The following is a 19,557-nucleotide window of genomic DNA, read 5'->3' on the forward strand; positions in this document are numbered from 1 at the left end:
TCAAGCAATATTTATGCTTCTCAAAGAGTTATTTAATAATCAATATTAGAAATAAGGTTTTTATAACCTATTACCACATTGAGAATTAGGGTGTGTAAATATGGCTTTTAGTGAATCTAAATAAAGGCTAAGTTTTGATGATCTATTAGTGAGGGGTCTATATCTAGTGGTGCATTGCCCTTTTAGAATTATTTATACAGCATTTATGCTTGCGGTTTATTCACTTATGGTATATATTTATGGATGTTATATATTCATTGCTGGTATATATTTAGTGTGGAGTTTATTCACTGTTGATATATATTTAAGTATAAAACTCATGGGTTTTCAATTTAAGCTAGGGATCATCTTGGAGTTGATTTTTTTATTATTTTCTGCTTCAAGCCATCGGTTCCATTGCACAACACAAAAGTCAATCTCAGAAATCATATCATTGTTTTAATTTGCTTTTAATGCCGACCCCTGGTCCACCTTCATTTACTGCCGGCTTCAATTCCTACATGCCACAAACAAACTATTGAAATACAGTGGAGGAAATACGTAATAACTTGTTACCTGGTGTAGGGGTTTTACTCACTTGGGTGCGACGCGAGGAAAACAGGGAGCATGTTCCTTTAAGATTCCATGTCGGTTTATTGCTTCATAAACCAACAAGCAAGAAAAGAAAACAAACAGTCTTTAGATCAGGCAAACAAAGTAAAGTGTCCTTAGCAGGTCTCTGCTTAATCAGTCCTGTGGGCACCCAGGCTGCGTAACGTCCAGTATCCTGGCTCGGTCTGGAGCCAACCACACACAGGAGGCCTTCTCCCTCCAAACACACAGACCATGTGCAAAGCAACAGCCTGCATTTTATAGACTGTTAACCACACCCAGAGGTAAGGTATGTGGGTTGCTGGATCCACCCATTCTCTCCTAGCTACCTGTAACCCGGCTCCCAGGTGCACCAATTAATCCTCCGGGTTACATTACAGAGACCAGCCATCTCTGTGATACATACCTCCCATCGACTACACGACCATTAGCCACTTTACACTGTATAAAAGACACCTGTCCACACAATCAATCTCACTCCAACCTCTCCTCCATGGCCAAGACCAAAGACCTGACTAACGACACCAGTGACAAAATTGTAGACCTGCACAAACCTGGGATGAGCTAGAGATCAATAGGCAAGCAGCTTGGTGAGAAGGCAACAACTATTGGCACAATTATTAAAAAATGAAGAAACACAAAATGACTGTCAATCTTTCTTGGTCTGGGGCTCCATGTAAGATCTTGCCTCATGTTGTAATGATGATTCTGAGAAAGGTCAGGAATCAGCCCAGAACTAAACAGGAGGACCTGGTCAATGACCTGAAGAGAGCTGGGACCACAGTCTCAAACATTACCATTAGTACCACACTACACCGTCATAGATTAAAATCCTGCAAAGCACGAGAGGTCCCGCTGCTCATGCCAGCACATGTCCAGGCCCACTTGAAGTTTGCCAATGACCATCTGGATGATTCAGAGGTGGTATGTGAGAAGGTCATGTGGTCAGATGAAACCAAAGTAGAACTTTTTGGTACCAACTCCACTCGCCGAGTCTGGAGGAAGAAAAATGAGTACAACCCCAAGAACACCGTCCCAACCATGAAGCATGGTGGGGTAAGCATTATACTTTGGGGGTGCTTTTCAGCAAAAAGGGCAGGATGACTGCACCGTATTAAAGGGAGGATGGATGGGGTCATGTATCGCAAAAGTTTGGCTAACAACCTCCTTCTCTCAATAAGAGAATTGAAGATGGGTTGTGGCTGGGTCTTCCAGCATAACAATGACCCGAAACACACAGCCAGAGCAACTAATGAGTGCCTCCGTAAGAAGCATTTCAAGGTCCTGGAGTGGCCTAGCCAGTCTACAGACCTGAACCCAATAGAAAATCTTTGGAGGGAACTAAAACTCAATTTTGCCCAGCGACAGCCCCGATACTTGAATGATCTGGAGAAGATCTATATGGAGGAGAGGGACAAAATCCCTGCTGCAGTGTGTGCAAACTTGGTCAAGAACTACAGGAAACGTCTGACCTCTGTAATTGCAAACAAAGGTTTCTGCACCAAATATTAAGTTCTGTTTTTCTATTGTATCAAATACTTATTTCATGCAATAAAATGTAAATTAATTATGCAAAAATAATACAATGTGGTTTTCTAGACTTTTTTAAGATTCTGTCTCTCACAGTAGAAGTGTACCTACAACAAAAATTAGAGACCTCTCCATTCTTTGTAGGTGGGAAACTTGAAAATACTTATTTCCCCCACTGTATGGTTAATATTTGTTCTTCTCCTTCCTCTCTTCATCTTTAGCTTGATAAAGCATACACACACAATTTGAAAATACCTTTTATATGCTCTCATGTAAGAGGATGAGAGAGAAAGGTAAAATAAACTAAGAAGATAAACCACTCCTCCATACTAAATATGGCAAAAAAATTAATGTGGCAAAAAAATATATTGAATTAACACCAGACTATAGTTTGCACTAAAGACTGCTATTTAACATTAATGACAACTTTACTAAACTATCTTGACAGCAGAATTAATTTCACCTTCAGATAGAAAGTGCTTACTGGATAATCATAAACATGCATGCATTTATTCCAAGTATTACCTTTTCCCATGTAATTCAATTCTTGTCCAGTAAAGAGGTTTCATTGGCCTTGTTGGTTCAATTGCCGCTTTTCTGTTTTCTTTGTCTTGGCTTAATTTTATTGCAAATAATCCAGCAGGCAAGGGAGGTGGTAGATGTGTTTGAGAATAAGCAAAAGAAGGGAGGTTTAATGAAGCAGAAGGATTAATGGAAGGGGCTGGTGGTGGTAGAATAGGTGGTGGAGGAGGAGGTGGTGGAATCAAAATGTTATGTGGCATTCGTGGCAGCAATGGAACAGATTGGATTACTGTAGTACCTGGCAGTGGAGGAGGTGGAGGAATATGAATGGTACCTGGTAAAGGTGGTGCTTGTGGTGGAGGAGGTGGAATGACTGTATCACATGGTAAAGGTGGTGGAGGAGGAATTCCACTGATGCTAGGTAATGGAGGTGGCAATGGAAATGAAGGAAAACCTGGTAATGATGGTAGTGGAGGTGGTGGGGGAGGAAATGCAGAAGTACCTGGAGGCAATGGTGGTGGAGGAGGAATTGCACTAATAGCTGCCAACACAGGGGGTGGAGGAGGAGGAGGAGCGCAAGGTATTGCAGTATCAGCTGGTAGTGGAGTAAATGGTGATAGTAAAGGAGGAATTTCAATAATGCTTGATTGTGGAATATTTGGTGGTGAAGAATTAAATGGTGCAGTATTGTCTGTATGGATTGGTACAGGAGGTGGAAAATGAGAACATGGCAATGGTGGAGGAGCGGGAATTGCTAGATGAGATGACAGTGCTGGCAAAGTTACTGATGAATTTAATGGTTGTTTCAGCTGTAGTTGAGATGAATTATGAATTAAAATGGTAGATGGTAATGGTGGAGCAGGAGGAATTGCTTTACAATCTGAAATTCTGGTTAGTAACTCAGGAGAAGCTGCTTGTGTTACAGAGTCTGAAGATTGCAATGATGCAATAACTGTGGCATGAGATGGGAGTTCAGTCAAATGATCCTGAATGCACATCTGATCTGAGTGCAATAGCGAAGATAGTGGGCATGGACTCTCCATAGTAGCATCCTGTACAATGGTAGGTGAAGAAAGAAAATTCTCATGTTTTTTAAGATATTCTCCACAGTTTAAAGTACTAGACAAGCTCAAAGACTCAACTTGTCCAGAAGTGATTTCTTTGCCTGGTGCTGGATTTATACATTCTGAAGCATTATTAATAAGATTGAACTGTTCAAAGTTTGACTTCTGCTGCAGATCTACAGAACCATCATGAATCTCATGATGTGAAAAAAGCTGCTTTTCCGATGAATTCTGAAATGCTTCAGCATGGAACAAAGGCACTTCATGCGGTACAATCTCTGCTACTGGTGATGTCTGTACAGATTTTCCTTGTACATTAGTCTTTAGTGACACGTGTTCAGTACAGTCATTTCTCATGCATAGTTCAGAAGAAAAAATAACTTTGTCTTGCATTTTATTAATTGCAGAAACATCTGTTTGTATATATTGCCTTTCATGCTCTGCAAGTTTAGCCTTCAAATCCTGTATTGTTTTCTCTAGTTGTTGTATTATATTTATATGATCTTCCTTCATGTCCTTATCCTGTTCAAAAACATTGGATTAATTTATCAAAAAGAAAACTTGGTAATATAAATAAATACAATAAAGCAACATTAGTATCATAAAATGATGCTAGAAAACATACAAGCTCAACTTTACTATACTTTATTCCCCTGGATACATTTGGAGGAGCATTTATAACTATACAGATATAAGCTTTAGAATTTTTCCATTCGTTTGTTGTATATTATAACTAAGCTTGCACAGTGAAATAGAACTAAGAGCCTATGTGTTTTATAGATATGAACGGCAATTAAGAATATACATTTAAGAACCACTTCCCAAACATTTCTTATCCCCTAAACCTTTCTAAATACGTCTATAATGTAGTGTAGTTGTAATAAAATACTTACCGATCATCCTTTTTTCCGTTTCCAGTCCGTTTTGGAATGACATGAGCGCTCTTCTCCTTTGCTCACATAGGCACCACTGTGTGAGATGTTGTAACTTCCATCACTGTAAGCCTACGGAGCCTCAAAACAAGGCTCTATAGGGTTACACTATGAAAGCAATTTCAGGTCCACAAATATACCCCAATGTGATCTGGAGAGTTGGAGTTGAAGTCATGTGACTAAGAAGAAGACAAGAATAGCACTGGAAACCTTGGAAAATGGCAGTCGGAAAGCATTTTAATACAACAACACTACATTGCAGATGTATTTAAAAAGGTTTTTGGCATAAATTTTTGGTTGAATGTCCCCCTTTAAGTCCAGATTCACACATGAAGGTTTTGAGCACACTCCATATACCAGGATTCAATGTATGACATACATACACATTACACGCTGAGAAGGGTTCAAGGAAGAATATGAATAAACAGCAAAGAAGGTGGCGTATATACTTTACACGTCATAAGCAATGTAGCTTTATTAATGTGTTATACATGGCAGTTCAGGCAGGAGCACAGCTGTTTAATACAGGACATGTTCTGCTGCAACAGGATCACAACCTCTTATTACAGCCCCATTCCAGCCTCTAATCACGCAAGTGCTTTGGAAGCAGCAGTGAGATCATCATGACAACCTTTACGGTGCAGAAAGAGATAGTCACTAGTGTTGAGCGAGTATGTTCTATTAACCCTTTCGCCGAGTACGCTCGGGCCGAGCTCCGAGTATTTATAGCTGCTCGGTGATATGGTTGAATCGCTCCCGTGTGCATGATTTGCAACTGTTTGCCAGCTTTATTACATGTGAGGAATGTCTATTTCTTACACATTCCTCCCATGTAATAAAGCTGTCAAACAGTTGCAAATCATGCACACGGGAGCGATTCAACCATATCACCGAGCAGCTGTAAATACTCGGAGCTCGGCCCGAGCATGCTCGGACAGAACATACTCGCTCAACCCTAATAGTCACCTATTGGGGGAAATAAGTATTTGACCCTTGCCGTTTTTGTAAGTTTGCCCACTGACAAAGACATAAACAGTCTATAAATTTAAAGGTATTTTAATTTTAACACAGAGATAGAATATCCCCCAAAAAATTAAGAAAATCACATTGCATAAATTAGATATTTTTTTTTGTATTTTGCAGTGAGAAATAAGTATTTGATTCCACTGGCAAACAACACTTAATACTTGGTGGCAAAACCCTTGTTGGCAAGCACAGCAGTCAGACGTATTTTATAGGTGATGATGAGGGTTGCGCACATGTCAGGAGGAATTTTGGTCCACTCCTCTTTGCAGATCATCTCTAAATCATTAAGATTTTGAGGCTGTCACTTGGCAACTCGGAGATTCAACTCCCTCCATAAGTTTTCTATGGGATTAAGGTCTGGGAACTGGCTAGGCCACTCCATGACCTTACCGTGCTTCTTTTTGAGCCACTCCTTTGTTGCCTTGGCTGTATGTTTTGGGTCATTGTCTTGCTGGAAGACCCAGCCATGACCCATCTTCAATGCTCTTATTGAGGGAAGGAGGTTGCTGGCCAAAATCCAGCATTACATGACCCCATCCATTTTCCCTTCAGTACGGTTTAGTCATCATGTCTCCTTTGCAGAAAAGCACCCCCAAAGTATAAGGTTTCCCCCACCATGCTTCACGGTTGGGACGATGTTCTTAGGGTTGTATTTATCCTTCTTCTTCCTCCAAACACGGCGAGTTGAGATAATGCCAAAGAGCTAAATTTTTGTCTCATCTGACCACAGCACCTTCTCTCAATAACTCACAGAATCATCCAGGTGTTCATTGGCAAACTTCAGAAGGGCCTGCACATGTGCCTTCTTGAGCAGGGGGACCTTGCGGGCACTGCACAATTTTAAACCTTTAAGGCGTAATGTTTTACCAATGGTGTTCTTGGTGACTGTGGTCTCAGCTGCCCTGAGATCATTAACAAGTTACCCCCGTGTAGTTTTAGGCTGATCTCTCACCTTCCTCATGATCAAGGATACCCCACGAGGTGAGATTTCGCATGGTGCCCCAGATCGATGTCGATTGACAGTCATTTTGTATTTCTTCCATTTCTTACTATTGCACCAACAGTTGTCTCCTTCTCACCCAGCGTCTTACTTATGGTTTTGTAGCCCATTCCAGCTTTGTGGAAGTCTGTGATCTTGTCCCTGACATCCTTAGAAAGCTCTTTGGTCTAGCCCATGTTGTAGAAGTTAGAGTCTGACTGATTAATTGAGTCTGTGGACAGGAGTCTTTTATACAGGTGACTATGTAAGACAGCTGTCTTTAATGCAGGTAATGAGTTGATTAGGAGCATCTAACAGGTCTGTGGGAGCCAGAACTCATAATGGTTTGTAGGGGATCAAATACTTACAGTATTTCTTACTGCAAAATGCAAAACAAAATATATAATTTATACAATGTGATTTTCTTGATTTTTTTGGGATATTCTATTTCTCAAAGTTAAAATTAACCTACCATTAAAATTATAGACTGTTCATGTCTTTGTCAGTGGGCAAACTTACAAAAACAGCAAGGGATCAAATATTTATTCCCCCACTGTATATATTTGACAAGTTTGATCATACTGTCTTGTAGTGTTGGGTTAATTGCCATGGTTTTGTGAGCACCTTCCTATTTATGATTCACCGTGAACCCTTTGCTGAAGATTAACCCCGTCAGGAAGCTATTATGTTGGGTCCTAAAGAAACAGCTAACTTTATTTTTTGAGTGTTCTAAGACCTATAACTTTTTAATTTGACATAGCTACAGTTTCCATTGTAGTACTTGCAATCAAAACTATTCAATCCCCATTGCAAATTGCGTTTAGTAGCAAAACGTTTAAATGTTCTGCTGTTTGCAACAAACTAAGTAATAAGAACAACTGAAATACCTCAACAATTAATAAAATTAAATATGAATTTGCCAGGTTCGATTAATTTTTTTCAAAAAAATTCAATTAATTTGCAGCAAATTGCAATATTGCAAAGCCTCAAGTTGCCTGGCAAAGATGAGTATAATACTCTCAGGTCTCATAGGACTGTACTGAACCCTTTTGGGCTCTTAAATGCAAAGCCAGCCTTAATAATGTTCAAGAGACTGCAGCATATATAGCTATATACCTAGCTATATATACCTATATTACCTAGTGATAACCAACAGCCTGTTTATTAACACACTGCACAGGCAGAATTTTCATGCTTTTTAAAAAAAATTAAAAAATGATAACTCTTAATCTTTTGTGATCAAGCAAACCATTCTTTCGTTGCCTGTAAATCCATGGTAAAGACTGAAATTTATTGCATGGGGGTAAACAAAGAATTCAATTGATTAGGTGTGTTGTTTATGCCAAATCTGACTAGCCTTGCATTTTATAACTGATGCACAGGGTCCTGAACTTGATGATAGCCATTCATACTTGTGGCAACAATTCCAAATCTGTGTGTCCTATCAACTTTGGATGGTACTTTCCATGGGTAACATGATGTTCAGACCACAAGACACAGAGAATCAGGGTTGTATTCCTTGAGTCATCATCTTCTCTATCCATGTGATTTAGTGCCTACCAATGTCAGTGTTCAATATAGATCCTGTATTGGAGAATTGTGATGTTATAGCTGAAAAACTAGCAAAATGTACTCCATCACCAGAAGAATCCCTTGAAGAAGTGAAGCCTTCTCAAGATAATTGTCTAATATAGACATCTCTTGAAGATGTATCCCACAACATTGGGAAGGATCAATCTGTCTAATAGGCTACTTGATATAACTAAGGGCTCATTCAGACATTAGTGATTTTTCATTAGTGTTTGTATGCCAAAAGCAGGAGTGGAACATACAAAAACTATAGGATTGACATCTGTTCCGTGTTTTGGAAACACTCATGGTTTTGGCATACAAACACTGATGAAAAAATCACTGACGTATGACTGAGCCGTAAAGAGGAAACATGACCACAGCCTTTTTTTTCCCAGTCCTGGGCATGGACCCAACCCTTTGCAGGGTTCTACCAGGGACTTTCACTTGACCCAAAAAATAAAAATAATATATATCTTTGCATAAAAATTTAGATTTTCCCTAAAGAAAATTACATGAACAGAATACCACAATTTTTGTTTGCTAAGTTACAACAAATTTTCCATTTATGCCCTGCCCTGCACAGGGTCAAATCCTGTGCAGAGTTCTACTGCTGTAGTCCTCGAGTAGATGTCACGTAAAACCTTTGAATTTACAACAAAAATGAAGATAAGGCTGCCACTAAAGAAAATTGGTAGTCTTAGAAGCTAAACAATTTAAGAAAATTTTTTGCCCATCCCTGTACTGTGGCCCGTCCTTTGCAAGGTCATGACTGTGGAATAAACGAGGCCTTAAAATTTTTTATTTCAATTCAAATCACTAAGAAGCTGAGAAGCTGAAAGCAATGAGCATGTGTTACTTTGCCTAATGGCATGGCCTTCACCGCCTTGCAAAACAGTGACTCAATGGGTCTTAAAAAATATGCAAAGTCCCTTGTTGTAATGGCTACTGTCAAGTGCAACTTGCAGCACAACATCAATTTCAAAGAAAAGACGACAGTATCAGCCACATGAAAGTATAAAGAAGAAACTGATTTTCTGAATAAATAATGGCAGCTGGGTATCTTCTATAAAAGCTGAGCACACACTATTCTTTTTCAAAAGGAAGTACAATTCAGTTGGTTGACATCCACTGTGGTGACTTGGAGAGGTGGAACTTCTGTTTCCACATAAACAACTGAAAACATGTTTCTTGGGCACACAAAAGGCTAACTGGTGATGCAAAGGAGGGAGAGGAGAAAGATAAAAGAAAGCAGTAGATAAGGATGATGATGACAATAACCAGGCATTACTTGTGAATGCAGACTAGCTCCCAGAAAGATGATCATGAGGAGAATGAGCTTGATCCTTGTTCATATTGCTGGTCAGTTTGCTTTCACCACGTGATCAGGTAATAATGCTTCATGAACTGACAGAGAGGCATAGTTCCTAGTATATGTGTGATAAGTGGGCCAGGATGTCCATAGCTTATTTTCCAAGAGCAGAGCCTGCTCACCGCACATAGTTTATCCTTCAGCGAAGTGGAAAAAAATTCCTACACCAGAGATGCCAGCGCCTAGAACTCACCATCATAATGACCACCACCACAGCTTTCAAGCACTGTGGATCCTCCAACACCATCATCAGTTGCAACATCAGTTGCTATCAAATTGACCAGACCACAGAAGTAGCAGAACTTGCAATTGAAGATCTTTTGGCAACACATCCTTTCTGCTCTTTAATAACAATTCCGCATCTGATCACATTGCCTCCTTAACAACACGATCTGTTTCACAATCATCAGCAGCATTATCCATGACTTGGTTCACAGCTATCTCAGTGAAGTATATTGTCAGGGAATATAAAAAATATTACAAATCTCTCTCTCCCTCTGAAATCCCTCTCACTCTTCCCCCTCCCCATACCATTTGCAGAGGACAAGAGCTAACAATCTAAGGAGCTGTTACTATGCAAATAGCAGTCAACACAAGAAGTAGCAAACTCAATTATCCAGGCTAATTACCTTACAAAATGGACATCCTGATAAGAGAGACATGGGTGACGAATAGACCACTTTGAACATATGGGCCAGAGATTGAAGGAGACGAGGAAACAACTCGTTAAGGTTTCAAAGGGAATCTACCTCACTCTGTACAATAGCCTAGACATTGTCATTTGCACGTGTTGAATCTCCAGTCTCTTAGGCACTGAAATGAAATATGGAATATCGGAAGTTCTATAATAATTCCAAATGTGATTGGACACATATTTTTAGCGGCGGGACTAACTGTGGAACAGATGCATATTTTTCCGTACCTGTGCGCCCCGACGGTGAGCTGTAACGCAAGAGGGAAATATGACCAACAGCAGTTATGTCATGTTTGGTCTCTAAGGAGAGGTAAAATCGCAATAAAAAATATGGCTTCACTTCCTAACTTGTGCAATCAACCAGCAGAAACTAGAAATTCAATAAAGCCATGAAGGGCGGAGACCAGCCCACGTGAGGTCATCACAGGGGAGTGTGTGGGCAGTGCCCCCCTTCGGCATAAAAGATCAAGCCAAATATTGATCTATACTCAGGCCTGGAGATACATATTTGTGTAAGCAGGGGTCCCGTTCCATAACGGCCAGAATTGGAGTGCTTCTCTCCAGCTAAACTGAATTGTCTCTAAGATTGGTCTAGTAAGTTTCTTCTGATAGGCTATGTGCCCACGATGCAGAAATGCTCCGGATTTTTCCACAGCGTTTCTGTATCTCCATGGCAGAAAAAACGCATGCGGATTTTACATGCATTTTTCCTGACAGGGACAAGCGTAAGTGAAGCGCTTTTCACATGCTATTTCGCATGTGGGTTGTCAAGGTCTTTTCCAAGCGATTTTAGCATCACTTGGAAAAGTGCTTGACAACTTGGTCACACTATATAAATCCATGCAACCGGCATGGATTTATATAGTGTGACCAAGTTATAGTAAAAGAATGGTAAAAAATAAAAAATAAATATTATACTCACCTTCCGATGGCTCCCGGTCTTCTCCGGTGCGTCCGGTGTGTTGGGTGGCTCGCGGTGGTCTAAAAGGACCTTCCATGAAGTCATTTAGTCATATGACGTCGGTGGTCGCGTGACCTGTCACATGACTAAATGATGCCATGGCAGGTCCTTTTAGACCATCGCGAGCCGCCGGGAAGCAAGGACATGCAGATTATCATTGGGGAACATAGCAGACCTTCTACCAAGCGTTTTTAAGCGTTTCTGCGGTGGAATTGCCGCTGCGGAAATGCTTAAAAAATGCATAGTGGGCACACAGTCTTAATCCCTTTTATTTTGCGCAACTGTATATGCTGTATTGTCTTGTCCCCTACTGTAAAATCTTTTGTATATTTTTACATAAACAATGCCTCCCTTTTGGACTAAATATAAAATTTAATAGTTCTGTTTTGTTTGCTCTGTTATTGTTCCTCCCCGAAGCCATACGCTACCAGAAAGCAGGCGTCTGATCAGACCTGTATTTGAATATTTTAAAACTGATTGGTGGTGGCAGCGAATAATCTTAATTGGGTGATCGTATGGGGGCATAAGCACATATTCCATGTGTTGGTAGATCGGAGGTGTTTACGCCATACGCTAACTGCTCGCTTGCTGAAAACTACGTAGTGAGCAATCGGGATCCTGTGTGTGCTGAATCCCTGACAAATTGGTGGCAAGTGGTGGGATATTACAGAACATCAGTGGCTGGATTGAGCAATCATTCCTGTCACTGAAAACTTGCACAGTTCTTGCGAGAATTCTGTGCAAAGTTTTAAGGAATCAGACTCAGTGTTTCTAATATTTTTTATCTGGGACATTACTGTACGTGTAGCAGTTGAAACCCCCCACCCCTTCTCTTGTATTTCTGTTCTATCTTTTGTTTGGCAATGATAGCTACTCGAGGATAGTCCTGGTATGATTAGCAGTCCAAGGACGCTCTTACTGTCCTCTGTGAGCTGAGACAGATTGACTCCATGGGCAAAACCAGGCGCCAAATGATTGCTGAATTGTTGCAAAGTGCCGCAGAGCCAGTCCGACAGTAGAGCCCTGATGATGGGGCGGCCAGCCAATGCCCATATGGCGCTGCTGCAGGGGTCCCACCTGTGATTGCCAGCCATACCCGCAGCCAAGGTAGTTTGGACCCCCACCTGCAGATGGCCTTGGAGCATCTCGCCGCAGACGATCTTGAAGGACAACTGCAGCTCATCCTGAAATTCCAAGAGGCTAAGAGAACTGAGCGACAGGCCCAAGCTGACCGAGAGGCTGCTGAGTGACAGGCCCAGGCTGAGAATGCTGAGCGACAGGCCCAAGCTAGCCCGGATTCAGAAGGAGCCATCCCCTACACAGATCCATGAGTGCCAACAGCTTCAAACCCCGTCCTGAGCATTTTCCTGTAATGGAAAAGGACAGGGATTTGGATACATTTCTGTAAGGATTTGAAAAAGCCTGCAGACAGTACCAGCTGCCTGAGAACCAGTGGGCCAGATATTTAACTCAAGGGCTCAGAGGAAAAGCTCTGGAAGTGTTTGCTTCTCTCCCTCAAGCCCAAGATGGAGACTACGAGGCCATCAAGCAGGCCCTGATAAAAAAGTACCAGCTGACTCCGGAGGTTTACTGGAAAAAGTTTAGAGCCCTCCAGCGTGGACCACATGACAGCTACAGTGATGTGGTGGATGGGCTCAGGACAAACTTTGAGCAGTGGGTCCAAGGACTGTCAGTCACCACCTTCGAGGACCGAAAGGATCTGATGGTGAAGGACCAGTTTCTTCATCTTTGCCCTTTCGAATTGAGTGCGACAGTTTGTGCTGGACCGGGAGCCAAAGGAGGCCGCGAAAGCAGCCCAGATCGCAGATGCGTATGAGGCCAACCACACGCCGGAAGTGCGGAAGTCAGCCGTCACCAGCTGGAAAGGGGTAAGCCGACAGCCACCCCCAGTGCCCCTGCCAGCCGGCCCTCAGGGAGTCCTGCCCCATCTTCCAGCACCCAGCCGGCATTTGACTCCTGGAGGTGCTATACCTGTGACAGGACTGGTCACATCAGCCTCACTTGCCCGGAGAGGCAGAAGATGAACCCCACACCTGAGGCCTCAGGGCCTAGTGCAGCCATTCTTTTTGTGGGTGTGGCTGTTGGCAGGGCCCGTGAGAACTTACAACCAGTTACCGGGGGCAACACCATTACTGTTGGGCTTAAGGACACTGGAGCAGAATGTACCCTCATCCATCCTGAGTTCGTGTTACTGGAAGAACTCATTCCTGAGAAGACTGTCACCTAGTTTGGGGGTGTTTGCCGTCCCATACCGATGGCCCGAGTTTTCCTAGACTGGGGTGCGGGGAGGGGGTTAAGGGAAGTGGGGGTGTCGGAGAATATCCCCACTAATGTGCTATTGGGAACTGATGTGGGACGGTTGGTTGTCCAATACATTCCTGACACCCCTCCCAGATCTGATATGTTATGTGATGCAACTGTCAATAATGTCAATGCCATGCATAATAAAAATGTGTGTTGTGGTAAAGGGGAACTCAGACACCTCACACCGCGGGGTGATGCTGCTGAGGGTCCCCTAAAATGAGCCAGTATAAGTGCTATGGGCAATGGGAGCAGGCACAGAGACCAGGGAGCAGGTCGTCCCATGCATCTGACCAGTGTTATCCCCCACGGAGACAGCCTATCTAGCCGCTGTCACCTGTGGCCCAGGAACCCAGAACGCAAGTCGCGCCCTGCCTTTTGGACCCTCCTCATGCAGCGGGATAACAGGGCCAGTGACTGGCCCAAGACAGGTCCCAGAAGGTTCCTGTGAGGTTTGGGCCTTAGCGTCACTTCTGGCTACCTCCAGCTAGGAGTCCAAAACCGGTCTGGTGATGCTGAGAAGCCCCCCGGAGAAGCCCATCTCCAAACCCCTGAAAGAGAGGGTATTATGGGATCCAGGAAGGGTGACCCATAAGTTAGGCTTAAGGGACGATCTGTAAATCGGCCCCTATGCTGCCTCAAAGAGGTGGAGATGTCAGGGAATATTAAAAAAATATTACAAATCTCTCTCTCCCACTGAAATCCCTCTCCTCTTCCCCCTCCCCATACCATTTGCAGAGGACAAGAGCTAACAATCTAAGGAGCTGTTACTATGCAAATGGCAGTCAACACAAGAAGTGGCAAACTCAATTATCCAGGCTAATTACCATACCAAATGGACCTACTGGCAAGAGAGACATGGGTGACGAATAGACCCCTTTGAACATATGGGCCAGAGATTGAAAGAGACAAGGAAACAACTTGTTAAGGCTTCAAAGGGAATCTACCTCACTCTGTATAATAGTCTGGACATTCTCATTTGCACATGTGTTGAATCTCGAGTCTCTTAGGCACCGAAACGAAATATGGAATATCAGAAGTTCTATAATTCCGATTGTGATGGGACACATATTTTTAGCGGCGAGATAAACTTGTGAACAGATGCATATTTTTCCATACCTGTGCACCCCACCGGTGAGCTGTAATGCAAGAGGGAAATATGACCAACAGCAGTTATGTCATGTTCGGTCTCTAAGGAGAGGTAAAATCGCAATAAAAACTATGGCATCACTTGCTAACTTCTGCGATCAACCAGCGAGGAGTTATCACAGAAACTAGATATTCAATAAATCCATGAAGGACGGAGACCAGCCCACGTGAGGTCATCACAGGGGAGTGTGTGGGCAGGGCCCCCCTTCGGCATAAAAGATCAAGCCGAATATTGATCTATACTCATGCAGGGAGATACATATTTGTTTAAGCAGGGGTCCCGTTCCATAACGGCCAGAATTGGAGTGCTTCTCTCCAGCTAAACTGAATTGTCTCTACGATCTGTCTAGTAAGTTTCTTCTGTTAATCCCTTTTATTTTGTGTAACTGTATATGCTGTATTGTCTTGTCACCGTTTGTAAAATCTTTTGTATATTTTTTCATAAACACTGCCTCCCTTTTGGATTAAATATAAAATTGAATAGTGCTGTTTCTTATGCTCTGTAATCGTTCCTCCACCAAAGCCATACGCTACCAGAAAGGAGGCGTCCAATCAGGCCTGCATTTGAATATTTTAAAACTGATTGGTGGTGGCAGCGAATAATCTTAATTGGGTTATTGTGAAGCTGACGATGATCGTACGGGGGCATATACACATTTTCCATGCGTTGGAGTTCAGAGGTGTGTACGCGATATGCTCACTGCTCGCTTGCCAATAACTACGTAGTGAGTAATCGGGATCCTGTGTGTGCTGAATCCCTGACATATATGTCCTGAGCTCCTTGCCCCCATGACTTTAAATTTTCCCTGACACAAAGTGACACTACCACTATAAGTGCTGCTTCCACTACCAATGCCGCTACCACCATGGCTCACAGAGTTAGGAGCAAGGCTAAGCATTTGAATATCCTTCACCCCCATGTCATCCAAGCAAAGAGGATGACTGTTCATCTTTTCCAATAAATCAACTAAAAGAAGTTGTTTTGGTGAAGTATCTTCCATAGTTCCCAAGGGGCTGTGGTTTAGGGGATTAGGGCATACCAAATATAGGTATCAATGATGGAATAGAAATTCAGTTAGAAATATAAATGTACATTATCCTGCAGAAAAAAACAGTGCTAGAAAATAATAATCTTTTTTAGATGACAAGACATAAATGCCAGTGAAAGGCATCACAGCAGGAGAAACGACAGTAGTTACCTGAGCTTGGCTATGTACAAATTTTTTTTTATAAATGTGACCATGTTATAGGCACTTTTTGTAATTGTAAACATAGAAAAATACTAAAGAGCCGGATTCAATAAAGGGAATCTATCACTCCCTGGGAAGTATATAACCTATTAATGTGGGCTTACAGGTGCTAGAAATGTTGAACTAGTCCTACCTGTAGTCCTACCTGTAGCGGTCTTGTTCTTGAGAAAACTCATTTTATTTCTTTATGTTAATGATTTCTTCTAAGCTATGGGGCGTAGGGTGCCTGGAAGAAATCCCCGCCTCCTCTCTTCATTATAATACCACCACCTTCCCCTGCACGTCACAGTGCCCTGTGACGTAAAGTTGTGGCGCCGGAATCTCGCGCCTGCGTCCTGCACTCCATCTACAATCCATATTTTTTCCTCCCTTCTATGGGCAGTGTATTTAGGATCTTCTCCGCAGACGAGTCACTGCGACTTCTGCTCCAGTGACCTCCGACTATAAGGTACTCTCCCCACTTCCTCCCTGCATAGTCATCGCTAGGAACCATGTGTATATATACAGTACAGACCAAAAGTTTGGACACACCTTCTCATTTAAAGATTTTTCTGTATTTTCATGACTATGAAAATTGTACATTCACACTGAAGGCATCAAAACTTTGAATTAACACATGTGGAATTATATACTTAACAAAAAAGTGTGAAACAACTGAAAATATGTCTTATATTCTAGGTTCTTCGAAGTAGCCACCTTTTGCTTTGATGACTGCTTTGCACAGGCTTGGCATTCTCTTGATGAGCTTCAAGAGGTAGTCACTGGAAATGGTTTTCACTTCACAGGTGTGCCCTTTCAGGTTTAATAAGTGGGATTTCTTGCCTTATAAATCGGGTTGGGACCATCAGTTGTGCTGTGTAAAAGTCTGGTGGATACACAGCTGATAGTCCTACTGAATAGACTGTTAGAATTCATATTATGGCAAGAAAAAAGCAGCTAAGTAAAGAAAAACGAGTGGCCATCATTACTTTAAGAAATGAAGGTCAGTCAGTGCGAAAAATTGGGAAAACTTTGAAAGTGTCCCCAAGCGCAGTTGCAAAAACCATCAAGCGCTACAAAGAAACTGGCTTACATGAGGACTGCCCCAGGAAAGGAAGACCAAGAGTCACCTCTGCTTCTGAGGATAAGTTTATCTGAGTCACCAGCCTCAGAAATCGCAGGTTAACAGTAGCTCAGATTAGAGAACAGGTCAATGCCACACAGAGTTCTAGCAGCATACACATCTCTTCAACAACTGTTAAGAGGAGACTTTGTGCAGCAGGCCTTCATGGTAAAATAGCTGCTAGGAAACCACTGCTAAGGACAGGCAACAAGCAGAAGAGACTTGTTTGGGCTAAAGAACACAAGGAATGGACATTAGACCAGTGGAAATCTGTGCTTTGGTCTGATGAGTCCAAATTTGAGATCTTTGGTTCCAACCACCGTGTCTTTGTGCGACGCAGAAAAGGTGAACGGATGGACTCTACATGCCTGGTTCCCACCGTGAAGCATGGAGGAGGAGGTGTGATGGTGTGGGGGTGCTTTGCTGGTGACACTGTTGGGGATTTATTCAAAATTGAAGGCATACTGAACCAGCATGGCTACCATAGCATCTTGCAGCGGCATGCTATTCCATCCGGTTTGCGTTTAGTTGGACCATCATTTATTTTTCAACAGGACAATGACCCCAAACACACCTCCAGGCTGTGTAAGGGCTATTTGACCAAGAGCGAGAGTGATGCGGTGCTGCGCCAGATGACCTGGCCTCCACAGTCACCAGACCTGAACCCAATCGAGATGGTTTGGGTTGAGCTGGACCGCAGAGTGAAGGCAAAAGAGCCAACAAGTGCTAAGCATCTCTGGGAACTCCTTCAAGATTGTTGGAAGACCATTTCCGGTGACTACCTCTTGAAGCTCATCAAGAGAATGCCAAGAGTGTGCAAAGCAGTCAACAAAGCAAAAGGTGGCTACTTTGAAGAACCTAGAATATAAGATATATTTTCAGTTGTTTCACACTTTTTTGTTAAGTATATAATTCCACTTGTGTTAATTCATAGTTTTGATACCTTCAGTCTGAATGTACAATTTTCATAGTCATGAAAATACAGAAAAATCTTTAAATGAGAAGGTGTGTCCAAACTTTTGGTCTGTACTGTATATACAGTGGGCAAAATAAGTATTTGATACACTTCCGTTTTTGCAAGTTTTCCCACCTACAAAGAATGGAGAGGTCTGTAATTTTTATCGTAGGTACACTTCACCTGTGAGAGACAGAATCTTAAAAAAAATCCAGAAAATCACATTGTGTGAATTTTAAATAATTAAATTGCATTTTATTACATGAGATAACTATTTGATCACCTACCAACGAGCAATAATTCTGGCTCTCACAGACCTGTTAGTTTTTTTTTAACAAGCCCTCCTTCTCTGCACTCATTACCTCTATTAATTGCACCTGTTTGAACTCATTGCCTGTATAACAGACACCTGTCCACACACTCAATCAATCACACTCTAACCTCTCCACCATGGCCAAGATCAAAGAGCTAAGGACACCAGGGACAAAATTGTAGACCTGCACACAGCCAGGGCAACTAAGGAGTGGCTCCATAGGAACCCAATAGAAAATCGTTGCAGGGAGCTGAAACTCAATATTGGCAAACGACAGCCCCGAAACCTGAAAGATCTGGAGAAGATCTGTATGGAGGAGTGGGTCAAAATCTCTGCTGCAGTGTGTGCAAACTTGGTAAAAAACTACAGGAAACGTCTGACCTCTGTAATTGCAAACAAAGGTTTCTGCACCAAATATTAAGTTCTTTTTTTTCTATTGCATCAAATACTTATTTCATGCAATAAAATGCAAATTAATTATGCAAAAATAATACAATGTGGTTTTCTAGGCTTTTTTTTTCAAGATTCTGTTTCTCACAGGTGCAGTGTACCTACGATAAAAATTAAAAACCTCTCCATTCTTTGTAGGTGAGAAAACTTGCAAAATCGTGAGTGTATCAAATACTTATTTTCCCCACTGTATGTGTATATATACATATATTTATGTGTATATATATCTAGAATATAATCAGGGATGTGTCGTTCTGACCAAAGCCTCTATAGACTGCGCAGGGATGAGGCGTGTGGCACTGGAGATTGCGGTAAGCGTAGGCACTGAACGCATACTGCGATGTCCTGCTCCATAAATGCATACCTTTTCGGGCCAGAGGCCGGGGGAGGAGTGTGGGGCTGTTCAAGCCAGAGGCCGGTGAAAGCGTGTGGCGCCAAAATCGGCACTTGCGAATAGCGCAATATCCAGCGCTATTTTAGTGAAGACAAATTTATCTTCAATAAAATGGCGCCAGATATCGCGCTATGTGCAGGCACTGTTTCTGTCGCCATTTTAGTAAAATAAATCAGGTGATGCGCTGCAGGAGAGTGATGGAAAGGTGAGTAGGAGTGTTTGTTTCTTTTATTTATGGATGGATGGCTGGATGGATGGGGGAGCATATACCAGGATGGGGGACAAGGATTGGGGAGCATGGACCAGGATGGGGTAGCACATAATAGGATGGGTGACCAGGATTGGGGAACAGGATTAGGGACCAGGATTGGGGGTGCATGGA

General features: G+C 42.3%; 1 protein-coding gene across 5 annotated transcripts in view; it reads right to left on the reverse strand.

Moving 5' to 3' along the window:
* Positions 1-19,557, reverse strand: part of FMN2 (formin 2) — an 872,215-nt gene that overhangs the window by 667,786 nt on the left and 184,872 nt on the right. For all 5 annotated transcript variants that reach the window (XR_012318036.1, XR_012318035.1, XR_012318037.1 and 2 more), the window contains exon 5: positions 2,647-4,229. Coding sequence is in view for 2 of the 5 variants with exons in the window: in XM_073671454.1 (XP_073527555.1) it covers positions 2,647-4,229 (1,583 nt within the window). In the remaining 3 variants the exon portion in view is untranslated. The remainder of the gene's footprint in view (positions 1-2,646; positions 4,230-19,557) is intronic.

Source organism: Phyllobates terribilis, unplaced genomic scaffold, assembly GCF_046119375.1.
Source record: "Phyllobates terribilis strain yellow unplaced genomic scaffold, ASM4611937v1 Scaffold_3__8_contigs__length_932513732, whole genome shotgun sequence".
Lineage (NCBI taxonomy): Eukaryota > Metazoa > Chordata > Amphibia > Anura > Dendrobatidae > Phyllobates > Phyllobates terribilis.